Source organism: Mustela putorius, unplaced genomic scaffold (assembly GCF_011764305.1).
Source record: "Mustela putorius furo isolate JIRA1106 unplaced genomic scaffold, ASM1176430v1.1 tig00003862_pilon_pilon_pilon, whole genome shotgun sequence".
Lineage (NCBI taxonomy): Eukaryota > Metazoa > Chordata > Mammalia > Carnivora > Mustelidae > Mustela > Mustela putorius.
In genome coordinates, this window is record NW_025422014.1 from 84761 (window position 1) to 97881 (window position 13121).

General features: G+C 40.9%; 1 protein-coding gene across 1 annotated transcript; it reads right to left on the bottom strand.

Moving 5' to 3' along the window:
* Positions 1–1191: 1191 nt before the first annotated feature.
* On the bottom strand, positions 1192–9389 carry TBX22 (T-box transcription factor 22). Its single transcript, XM_004780577.3, has 8 exons — positions 9090–9389; positions 8286–8472; positions 7460–7561; positions 5922–6096; positions 4876–5040; positions 4431–4495; positions 3667–3752; positions 1192–1811 (listed from the first exon to the last, which is right to left on the bottom strand). Exons 1-8 carry the CDS (start codon positions 9259–9261, stop codon positions 1192–1194), a joined length of 1572 nt encoding a protein of 523 aa, XP_004780634.1. The 5' UTR covers positions 9262–9389.
* Positions 9390–13121: the final 3732 nt, after the last annotated feature.

Consider the following 13121-nt stretch of genomic DNA (forward strand, 5'->3'; position numbering starts at 1 on the left):
TTTTAAAGATATGCAAGTTATATTTAGGTTATACTTAATGATTTTTTAAGATTTTATTTATTTATTTGACAGAGAGAGGGAGAGATCACAAGTAGGCAGAGAGGCAGGTGGCGGGTGGTGGGTGGCAGGCTTCCTGCTGAGCAGAGAGCCTGACGCAGGGCTTGATCCCAGGACCCTGAGATCATGACCTGAGCCAAAGGCAGAGGCTTAACCCACAAAGCCACCCAGGTGCCCCAATATACTTAACAATTTTTTCCAGAAAACTTAGGACCAAGTGAAAGGAAACATTTCAACTTCATAAACTAAAATAAAAATCTCATTTATGCTACTTTTTGTCTAGTCCAATTTACCATGACTGACTCACAAGAGTGGAATTAAACTATACCAATGTAATGATATTTTCATATTTATGGATTCAAATGTATTATCTCCCTTTAAATAATAATTTATTAGTCTTTTAGGAGAACTACAATAATTTGTTTTTGTAAACTGTGTAAAACACCAGGTTTGTTAAAAGAATAAGTAAATAAGCTTCACCTGGGAATGATCCAAAAAATAAAAAGAAATGAAAGATCAAATTTATTTAGAATATTTTATTTTTCATTTAATCTTTGTTTTCCTTCAGGGTTAAATGATTTTTAGGTTGCAATAATTACTTTTTGAAAATTCCTGTCCTTATTTGTAACTTAGAATTGAGATTGGTAGCTTCTCCAACAATAAAGTATAAAAGTATAAGGCAAGTGAACAATGATTTTTCTACAATTACTAGAGAATTACAATAAATATAATTTTCATAGATAAAAGTAAAATTGCTTTGCTGCTTTCACAGGAATTAAATCCAACTTCTTTTGGTCATTATCAATATGTAAGAGGCAGTTGACATGGTAAACTGACTTCACTGTAATTAAAGGCTTCATCTGGAGTCAATTTTCACCCATAGTCTATCTCATCAAATAATATTTATTGACTATCTTATTTTGAGGCCCAAGGCTACTGTAATCAGAGATTGTTACAGATCATATTTGACCTGTAGCAACCTCTTATGAACATCTGATAAGGCACTTTAAATGCATAACAGAAATACCTCTGATAATAAAACTTTTAAAACCCCAAACCTCTTGACCTTTCTTTGGCTACAAATAAAGAAAATACATGCTTATGTGTAATTGGTTTAGGAATGTGATTCTTCCATTAAAGGCAATGATTGATTGTTGGGTACCAATGAGCATGGCTGCATTTGCCTTCTCTAAAAGAAACTTGGTTATTGTCATTCACTTTGACTTTGAGATGGTTGGCAGCATTTACCAGTCTAGATGGCACTGAGAAATTGTACCTATAAAAACCATAGGAAGGATGGAAAGAACAACCAATTGTTTCCTGGACAATGGGGTTTGGTGATAAAATACTTCCAGGTGCCTGTAATCCATACAACATTTGACTGGAAGAATTAGGTGCCTGTAGACACTGCTCACTTAAGTCTTGAAATGAACTGCTTTTTGAATTGGCGATCCCCAGAGAAGAGAACATGGAAACTTCCATCATGAGAGGGGCTAAACACTGAGAACTGTTGCTACTTGCTAGTCTTTCAGGAGAAGGCAAGATAAGGGGCTGCTGTTGCCAAAAATTAGTTGGGCAAATCTTGTAGCAAAGGGGCAGGTTGATATTGTGCAGATACACCTCTGGACAGGGCATTCCAAGGGAGCCTGTAGGTAAGTGAAATGTAGGCACAGAGCAAGTTGGAAAAAGCAAGGAGTTCAGAGGAGAGGGAGCCCCTCCACTAGAGGTCACTGGAGATGAGCCACTGCTTCCACCTGTGAATAATAATTCAGTCAATGAACGATGAACTTGATGTTCCTAATAAATGAGTACTAAGGACCACAAATATTCTGCTTCATTCTTTTTCACAAGTTCACAGTTCTTTTAACTTCTTTGGGAAAGAATATGCTCATTCCTCTGACCAAAGTTGAAAATGATATCTTTACAAGGACCATTACTACTTTTAGCACTACAATTATGTATTATGTACTGAGCATTCACTATGCACAAGAGCTGTGCTAGGCACTTGGACATTTATCCAATTAATTACAAAATATGCCTAAATAAATAGTACCCAGAGCCAATTATATCTTACAAATTTAAAAAAAATTATGTTTTAAAAAATTTACAAAAATGAGTATTTGATTAAATTAAACAAATTGGTTGGGATTCAGTAAAAAGCTTCATTCTTATAAAAATATTGGAGCACATGAAAATAATCTTTATAAACTAACATTTAAGTGCACTTGCTAAAGATAATTTTTAGTTAAAAAAGTAAAAATAAAAAGTTCATAGTAATGTCAAGTGACCTTTTATGTTTGCCTAGCATCTACTAAAGTTAGGGATAGTTATAAAGTCCATGAAAATCTAGACTTTACACCTTATTTTCATGTTTGAATTTTAAAATTTTGACTAAACTTGATGGTTTCTTTTGTGTGTGTGTGTGTGTGTGTTGTTTTTCTTCACTATTTTGTGTAAGCATAGCCTAATTCTTTATTAACAAGGTGGCAAATGTCTTTTATAATTAAATATTCTAAAGTCATTTGAAAAATGGTACCCCTTTTCTTTGGAACTTGAGAGCAATCTGGACATTTAAGTAATTAAGAAAACTGTATTTTAAATTATCAATTAATGAATTAATGATCATTGTTAGTTTTTTGTTTGTTTTGTTTTGTTTTAGTGCACTTCATGTTGACCTGGATATTTTAAAAGCATGCTGCCTAGATGCTATTAAAGTGTTCATATTTTTCTATGCAACTTTGTAAACCAAATTAATACAATCAATACAGTGAAATATTTTACCAAATAATTATTAGACTTGATCTGTTTTCAATGTTATAGTAGTATATAAAATTCAACCTAAATAAAATGTTGATGATTTTCTCTAGTATTTATAAACTTGTGTTAATGTCCTAAGACAAACAAATTTTAGAGTAAAGACAAAAACAGTAAAATAATTATATGTTGTTTGCAAATACTCTTTTATTTATTATTAAACACCAGAGACATGAAGGTATACATTCTTCTACCAGAAAGCTTGCATTGTCTAATTATTATTATTATTTAATCATGTAATGCATTACCTGATAAAAACTACCTTGCAAATATTTTTAATGCTTGTGGCAATTAAACTAATTGTAATGACTTAGTGTTGTTTTCAATATTTATTTTCTTTACTTACAGTAAAAGGAAAATTAGAACTAAGTGATGGTAAAATTTAATGGATGTCATTTTAACATGTGTGGAAAGTTTATGAGAAACATATTTATTTCGATATCTAATGTATTTGCAAATAAGGCCACACATGTACCACAGGCAGATTCCAAAGAATGTGAGATAGTGAGTTGCTGAAGAATCCAGGTGAGATTTGGAGATCTCAGGATATGTGATAACTTAAGAAGACTGAAGTCAATAAATCCACCATTACCACGGCTCTGTTCTTCTCCTTCATGCCAGTTTCCCCCTCTTTTTGCCTCTTACTTTCTCATCAAGTTAAATATACACCAACTATCTTGTAAACCCGCATTCTCTGGCAGGAACTTATCCCCTTGTATAATATTTACTACAGAGGCTCTGACTATTGTTACTTCATTAACATTTAAAAGTAAACATTAATAAAACTTTTCTTACATTGTGTGTCTGCACCAAAAGTTTTAAAATCCAGAGTGGCAGAAGGCCTCCACGGGTAGATCTCTAAAAGCCTATCCAATACAACCCTGAAAAATAGATTCAACTTTCAGCAAGTCCAGAATTCAATTCCTGAAAATAATGATTTATGTAAACTTTTAAGTTATCTTAATACAGTTTTTAGGGGTCAATATCTGAAATATAATATATTTCATTGCTTATAGCCAGACTGCTGAATAAAATTCACAGTAATAATTCCCTGAATAAAAACCTCAGGGATCTAGAATAAGTGATATCTTTGTTTTAATTATTTTAATGAATATATAATATTTGCCCCAGGGGTACAGGTCGAGAATCCTCAGGCTTACACACTTCACAGCACTCACCATATCACATACTCTCCCCAGTGACCAGAAGGCAACCACCCTCTCCCTAACCCCCTCCTACCAGCAACCCTCTGTTTTGTGAGATTGAGAGTGTTTCACAGTTTGTCTCCCTCCCGATCCCATCTTGTTTCATTTTTTCCTTCCCTTACCCTGCAAATCCCCCACTCTGCCTCTCAAATTCCTCATATCAGGGAGATCATATGATAATCTTGAAAGTGGATTGGGAGAGGAAAAGAGGAAGCAAGATTTTAGAGACAAAACACGTACTACGTACCAGTTACAAAACTTAGGACCTCGGAGTCTCTGAGCCACAGTTACCTTATCTGTAATACTTGTGGAAAGTGCTATATAAATATTAGATATGATTGTTATGTTGCTTACCTACTTCTTCTGGGATCTCTAAAACCTTTTGCAAAAGGATTCCTGTCTATTTTCAGTTTGGTAATCTATAGATTAAAAAAAAGAAGAGAGAAAAAGATAAAGATAAAGTCAGTGCCCTCAGTAATAACACTCACCATTGCTTTTAATGGTTACAACAACCACAAAACACTTCAATGTGTAATTTGGCACATTCAATTAATACAAGCATATTGTTAAGTTGAATTTGGAATGGTTATCTCCTTTCTCCCCTGGCACTTTGTTCTGCTTTCCTTTCTCTTTTCTCCTTTTCCACACAATTCATAATCAAATTTGCTTTGATGACAATGCAATATGACTATAATATTTTTTTAGTTGTGGAAAATTCAATCCATATAATGCAGCTTGCTGCCATCCAGAAAGTCCCTCTGGAGCCAGCTCTGCTTTCCCAGGATCAAGTTGCCCTTACCTGCTGGTTTTGGTAAGCTGTCACTGTGGTGAACTCCGTTTCTTTAAAGGAGAATGTTTTAACCCCTTCAGTGGGTAGGGACTGAATCCTGGACAGGTCAACCTTGCTGTCCTGTTCCATCACATGCACACGAGGCTTGTACTTATGCATGGACTGCAGAATGATCTGGAGGAGAAATCATCAAATGTTTTCCTAGAAAGTGGCTTCCCCTCTACAACACTGGTTTCCTCTCATTGGCACCCCCAACATGCCCACATGCAAAAGTGAGGCTAAACCAGAAAGGATAGGTTAGCCACACACAAGGACTTTTCTTTGACATTTAGTTCTGGACAGACATGCTCAGGGCTAAGAGGTTTCCAGATAGGAGTATCACAGCAACAATAGGCAGCCAGGATTCCATTTCCAGATGAGACCCTTTCTTGCTTCTAAGTGTGGACAACCATGTGATGTCCCCTGGATCTGACTGCCTGCTAGAAGTTCCCTGGGCTTATGTTAACTGAAGGGGAGCCATAGGACATACCCCACTTCTTAATCCTGGGGTCCTCCATCTCTTTATTTGTGGCTGGCCCAGGGCAAGGCCAGGCATGGCAGGGGGAAGATGCATATGAGAATAAGACTCAGATCCAGGTAACCTATAAATAACCTCTTTCACAAGTGAGTTGTGGAGGGGATTTCTGTCATACCATGCCAGACAGAAGGTGCTCATCTAGGAGAAGGCAATCAGAGCCCACAGCGATTGCCCTGGAGTCTGAGATGCAAGAGAACTCCACGAAGTGCATTCCCTTCCACACTCTCCGACCAGGATTTATGGCTTAAACAAATCTCATTTGATCTTCAAACTCCTTTCATTCACCCTTCCCAAACCCCAGCACTCTCAGATGCCAAACAAAGGTCGTAGGAGCTACTTTGGTCACAAGCGCAGAACTTGAACAGTTCCTAAAGACCACCCGGGAGAAACATTTTACATCTCTCCAGGGTAACATGCAGGCTGATGATGCCTTGACACTTCCATCCCCTCCTCAAGACAAAGGATTTCAAACACTTACATGGCCTTTGTCATCCATCTCATTGTTGGTGAGTTTCAAGCCATCAAAGCTGATGATCTGCTGCATCCAGGTGTCTCCAGAGCAGGGTGAGTGTGGGTGAACATAGAACCTGGGAGTAATGCATGAGTGGTCTGTATTCCCAGCTACCATCCACTGTGAGCTATGGTACACATACCTAAAAAAAGCAGAGAGTGTGGCTTTAAGTGCAATGGGCCAAAGCCAGGTGCATGTGAGAAAGCCTCCTGGATCTAGTCCTAATGACACCGGCCAAGGTTTGCCTCCTAATCCCAAAGAAGATCCAACTTGATTTCCAAAGGGCGTTCAGAGATAAAAAGCAAACCATATACAAACACATGCCATTAAAATGTAATGAAGTTCCAGGGCAAGTATAACATCATGGGATTTCAGAGTCTGGTTTGTATTTCCTCACGGAAACAACCACAGAAATTGATCTAATCCACTTTGCTGTGCAGAGACAGTTTAAAAACCCTCATGGCTCAAGCCAGAAGCATCAGTCAGAGAAAAAGCAAAAGAGAGCATAACGTGTCTGTCCAATCCACCTCCACCTCGGCCAGTGGCCCTCAAAGCCCTTTCACCAACAAGGCTTCACATCAGAACACCACCTGCAACTCTAGCCCATGAGGCCTCAGGGCTGATTTCACCCTGTTTCCAATATCAACCACTCAATTGTGCACTGCATTCCCAAGCCAGCTCAAATGCAAGAAGCAAGTCACTTGTTCTATTTACAAACTCCAGTAGGTTCTTGAGCTGTGCTTTCTCTTTGCCCCTCAAATCCAGCCCTGGGCATCATGCGTGCTCTCTCTTAGAAAGGCTAGATATCCACTTCAGTGGAATGCTCACAGCCTGAGTAAGAGTGGCTCCTGCACAACCCCATAGCCTCTAAGCCAAGTGCTGGCATAGCTGCACGTCTGGAATGCTACGCCCGAGAGACCTCTTGGCTTTAAATCAATTTGAACACTATTAGCCTGCTCTATTAGAGAACCTGATTCAAAAAGAAAGGTTATTTGTAATTTCTAGGACCCAGCTGCCGCTTCAGAAGAGAAGCTAAAGAAGGAAGAAATGATACACCTAAATATGGTAACTGTTAAATTAGCATTAGATGATAAATCAGAACATCACTCCAGGACCCTGATGCCAAAGTAGCACAACCCAGAGCCCAGTGCAGCCCCAGAAGCACAGTCACTTCTCTCTAAATCCCTTCAAACAACCTCTTAACTTCCTGAGTCCATACTCTCTGCAGTTGGCAGAGCCAAGGCCAGAGTGGTGGGTAGGTAAATGATGTGGAGTACATTGAAACACAAACTGGCACCTGTTCCAGGAGTGAGAGGAAAGAGGAGCAAGACTGCTTCTCTCAGTCTGAACCTCCATTTGAGTGAGAATATTCAACTCCCAAAGTCCACAGGAGAGCAATTTCACCACCACTCCCATGGTAGAGTTTTCCATATAACATTCTCGGGTTCCATAAGTATCCTCATTCCCAGACTTGGTCTGGGGTATCCTTCTTTTGGCCTGGTTACCTATAACGCTTGGAATCTACTGGCACCACGTCGATGGCCACATAGTACTTCTTCCCTGGGTCCAGCCCTTTCACTTTGACTCGAACAGAGGGGAACATCCGCCTGTGGGAAAGAAAACGGCCACTGACCTAATGCTTTTAGAGACATTTGGAGTGGGATGGGGTGGGGAGACAAGGGAAAAATGAAGATATTCACAATACCTTCCTCATTATAGGACAGATTCCAGGAATAATATTTGCTACATGGAGAAAGATTGTTGATTGTATGCTTGATTGAACAAGTTCAGGATTTCTGTGTGGAGCAGAATATTCTTACCACAAGGCTTTGTCCACCCCACTCCCTACCATCACCACTAATAAAAAGCCTTGTAAGAGAAAGTAGAGAAAAAAATAAACTGTGCCTGGGCCCTCAGTGTCAATGGTACTTTCTGTAAGGCAGATTTGGGAAAGACTGAAACTAAGAGGATTCATGTAAAAAAAAATAATAATAAAATATAAATAAATAAATAATAACCCAGCTGATGTGATGCTGCCCCAAAGCAAAAGGTGAAAGCAGAAAAAGCCCACTTCAAATTACCCCAGGCTAGGTTGGGATGGTAGGCTGGGTTTTTGTCCACTGATAACTGAGAGGCTTTAAGGAGAATTTCTTGAAGTCACTGCCTACAAGAAAGAAAAACTGAGCCACTAATAGTGCGATTTATTGAGAGGATGTGACTTTCTAAAACCTGTGGGATGACAAGGACAGATATAGAGTATGAAGCTGGAGGCACCGCATCTTATGACTTCCTACTGTGTGCGTTCTTTGAACATCTTGTACAGAGCCGAACCTGCCAGCCTTTGTAATGATCATCTCAGTCCCAATGTCATGGAATCTCTTCCACAGTTCAGATCCTTGAAGTTCCATTTGGATAGCATCTTTCTCTTCCATATTTTTGCAGCTGTTGTTATCACTGTCGCTGCTGCTATAGCCAGAGAAAGCAGTTGCTGAGGGCTCGGTCTTGGGTCGCTTTTCTGCTGGACACAGAGACACCAAGAGTTTGACAGAGGTTTGACAGAGGTTCGAAGTTCCTGCGTCCCCTTCTCACTGATACCTGTCTTGGAGTAGACTGGCCCCGCTGCTTCTCTGGGAACCTTGGAAGCGTATATTCAAGTTCCCCACAACACCCTCTGTGGCCTCCGGATGGGGAGAAAGGGACCCAGATCGCGTCCTGGAAAAGGCTCCTGTCCTTCAAATTTGCCCATCCTTATTCTCTTGAGACTTTTGGACCCTGAGGCTGAATCTCCCTGCCCCAATCTAAATGCCTGCCTGCTTCCTACCCGGAGAAACAGCTACCATCTGGCTCTCACAGCCTGGAGGTTGCAGAGTGTAACTTCACAAAAGCACAGGGAAGCTCCCCTTCACCGCAAATGAACGACAGCAACACGCACTGAATCTGGAAGCTCTGAAGCTTCCCCTATAAACAAGTGACCGAGGTGTCTCCGTGGTCCCAAATGTGGCCATCCAGCTGGACCAAAGCATCCTAGTGAGGGCTAGCAGCCCTCTCTCAGCTTCGGGAGTGGAGCTGAGATTTGCAGGACAGCATGCTCTGGTAGCAGGCTCAGGGTTTGGGGGCTGCGGTAGGAATACTTACGGGGCTGCTGACTCTTTTCCCTTGTGGCTCTTCTCTTTCTCTCCTCCTCTCCGCCCTCCTTTTCCAGCAACTCAGGCTGAGTCTCCTCTCTTGGGTCTTGCAATTTTCTTTTCCTGGGTCTCTGCACCAAGGCTTCCACAGAGAAGGCTAGTGCCCGAGAGCTCAGAGCCATCCCAGGAGGGGGTGAAGGGAATGTGCAATGCAAAGTTTCAACCTGAGCTCAGTTAGGGAAGGAGAGGGAGGGAGGGTGCAGAGGACAGGGCAAGGAGGGAAAGCAGGAAAACCTCCAAATTAGAAAAACCGTTTCTGAATCTAGAGTCAAAGAAAGAAAGAAAGAGAAAGTGTATGTGTGTATTATATATATATATATATTTTTTTTTTCTTTTTCCCCTTTGAACAGACAGAATGAAAGTAGAGAAAGATCAAACTGGAGCCAAAGTCCTCTGGATTCTAGTCTCTCTTCCCTTTGTGGTTTCCTCTCTCCCAGTGGACATGTGCAGACCATCAGACGTCAAATCACTGAATCCAGGACCTGGCAATGCGCAGAGATTGGCAAGCTCAGGCCTTTTAGGGAGCCGACCTGCAGCTTGGATTGGGAGATACTGTTGCATACTACTGAGTAAATACCAGGCTGGTCACAGGGTCCACTGTTTGTTTTGGAAACTGTTAAGGTATATATAAAAACAAACAAACAAATAAAACCATCATGAAGGACAATTCAGAGTCTGACAGGGGAAGGAGGAGGGGTGGGAGTGGGGTAGGGGTGTGGGTGGAGAGAGGGTTATGCATGGCAGGAAAGGGTAGAGGGATACAAAATGTTGCTCTTTAACAGTGAATTGTGAAACTCAAAGCTATGTGAAATAATCCCTCATGAAAGGCCACTTTTCCAACCAAAGTCCAAATATTATCGAACCAGATTCAGAGAAGTATATCTGGGTCCTTTGCTTTACAGCAACCGTGGAAAAGTAGAGGAGTGCAAGCTTTCTGGACAATTTTGTTCTAGAGTTATGTCTCAAATTGAGTGGATCATATTCTAGTCTATCCTGTCTATCCAGGTGGGGATGCAAGGGCCAGCATGGGCAGGAGCCTCTCAGATGCCCACTGTCAATGCTCAGAGTAAACCTGGGCCTTCAAGCTCTGCCTCTCCTGGAGCCCAATATTCCTATACACAGCCTCTTCTTACTCATATGTCTTAGTCATCAAAGACAACCTAAGGACTCCAGGGCCACCAGCAAACATCAACATGAATTTTGTTCCCAACAACGCTGCACCTCAGAATGTTGGGCTCAAATAATGTGTGTCTCCTGGAATATATTCCTGGGCTGGGTTTTACTTTTCCTTAAATTGGGTAAGCAAATCTTTTTGTGTGTGTCAGGAAGAGAGTTGTCTACCACTTTCAAGGAGCGTGTCTGTGCATGTAGATATGAGATGTCTGCCTGTGTGAATGGGAGTTGGTCTGCCACTTTTCATCAGAAATAACAAATCAAGCATCCCTGGACTCTTTGGCGGACTACGTCCTAACTAAAGATATTTGTATTTGCTTAGAAAGTTTCTCCTGTTCTCCTCTGACATGTTTGTTCAAAGAACATTTAAAGTCCATCCAACTCTGTTAAAAATAGGCTGGAAACTGAATGAACTAATAGTATACCAGTACTAGAGTTTGACAATAAACAATTTCTTTTTTTTTTTTTAAGATTTTATTTATTATTTATTTGACAGACAGAGATCACAGGTAGGCAGAGAGGCAGGCAGAGAGAGAGGAGGAAGCAGGGTCCCTGCGGAGCAGAGAGCCCGATGTGGGGCTCGATCCCAGGACCCTGAGATCATGACCTGAGCCAAGGCAGAGGCTTTAACCCACTGAGCCACCCAGGTGCCCCGACAATAAACAATTTCTTGTGGCCTGTTAGTTTCAGTTCCTTCTGTAGAAGTGTGAGGTGATAATGGTTGAATGGGGTGGGGTGAAAGCATGTCCAGCTGATCCATGGGAAAGTAATTTTCAGGCAATTAGGCGATTGGGTATGATTTTGATGATATGGCAAAGGGTTAATTGCAGCCTGAATGCTGCTGAACAGTTTGGTTCAATAACCAATTATCCACTACTTACCATGCAGGGCTGGGAAAGACACTAACTACCCTTAACCTTCAGGGGCAGAATGAAGCACAATGTACAAAGCACTTGAGCTGAAAAACAGACAAGTCTGAATGTGATCTTAACCACATCTTCATGAGCATTTTTTTCTTTCTGCAGCCATTTGAGGGGAGGGGGATGATATTAATGCATTTTCCCATCCTTCCTTATTCAGAAGAAACTTTTTTTTTAATCTATTGTATGTTATTAGCTAAAAGACACAGCTCAGAAACAGAAAAGTCAAGAGTTCATTTGTTAAATTTAGAGTGTTAATCAAAATGTACCACTTGCATTACTGTCTCCTACTATGGGCATTTTTTTTTTTTTTTTTGCTTTTGAATGATTGCTCACTTTATTGCTAAAAAGCGGGAAATTATGTTGTGTAGCAAAGGAAGGTTTTGATTAATTGTTTTGTTTTGTTTTTTAAGCCAAGTTTCTGGGAAAATAAGGCAAAATATGTTTGTTGCAACGTCCATTCTAGTATTTCAGACTATTCGCTGTATGATGTAATATTTTAAATAAGATAAATACCATATCTTGGGACATAACTTCCTTTTTTAGGATAAATTTATTCCTCAATATTTATTACACACACCTAACTCAGTCATCTAGGACTTCTTATTTTGTAATCGAAACTCTTTCCATTCGCATTTCAGTATCTATCCAATGAAATAACTGGGATAAATGGAGCTCAGCTCTCCCTCATGTGTACTAGACTAAAGTGTAGTTAATTTCTGTTTACTTTTATTTGAGAGAAAAATTATTGCAAGCCACAGAAACAGTTTTGCAATCTATTCAGCTGCTGGAGCACTGGACTATCAGGTACTGGGGGCATGAGGGAGATACATTTATGTTAGTAATTAATTTTCCACAGCTGGGAGTCACTTTTGAGTACTTTCTGTTTTAATGAGAACACCCACAAACCTCTATAAGAGACTTTCAACCCACATGGGACATGGAGGGAGGGAGACTCTGGGGCTCATAAGTATCCACTTTAGAAAGAAGGATAATTTTTTAAAAAATTTGATAATTGGAAAATACTTACAGTAAAGTGTTGATTTTGAATTACAAAAAAAAAGTTAAAACCAGAAACACAGAATTTATCACTTGAAGGAAAAATAAATTCGTGGTTAACACACATCAGATCTATTTAAAATAGATAGATAAATTGATAAATATAGGTAAAGAGTATATAGATGTGCCTTAAAGGATATATGGTTTATTTGAACTCTTACGCACAAGGGGGAGGAGCCGCCAGAAGCGACCCATTGGAAAGTAATATCCTAATAGGAGAGTGCCCTGCGCCTGGGGACCAGCATTAACTCGGGAGTCTAGTAGAAAGCACTCAAAAAGAGCAAAGGATCACCGGGGGGAAATTGTGGGAATCGGGGTGTTGGGGTCGGGGCTTAAGTCCCCAGACCCAGGACAGCCACCCCTGATGCAGAGCCAGAGAGAGTGCAGCAGAGAAAACAGGTCTCAGTCCCTGAACCACCAAAGCGCCTGAGAGTGCTTGGCGCCTGGCTCCCGTGAGGGACTGGGAACCTCGCCAGCCAACAGAAGCACAGCCTTTTTGCAGCCCCCATGCAAGTGCCCTGCCATGCCATCAGAGTCCCAGTCTTGCCCCGCGCCCTCCCCTGAGAGAGGTGCACACAAACGCCAGCCGGGTGCTCTCGGACAGGAAAGACCAGGCGCTCCCAGCCCGGGCCAGCAGGAATATCTCAGTGTGTGATCACTGCTTGGAACTTCTCTGGCAGTCTGGAGCTGCCCAGACAGCCGCCACTGCCATGGTTTTGGGTACAAGCAAAAAATCCTGAGTCCCCAGGGACCGCGACTGGGAACCTGCTCTACCAGCGGCCAAGAAGGGATTTATATGGGTTCTGCAGCCAGACTGAGGCTTCTGTCTG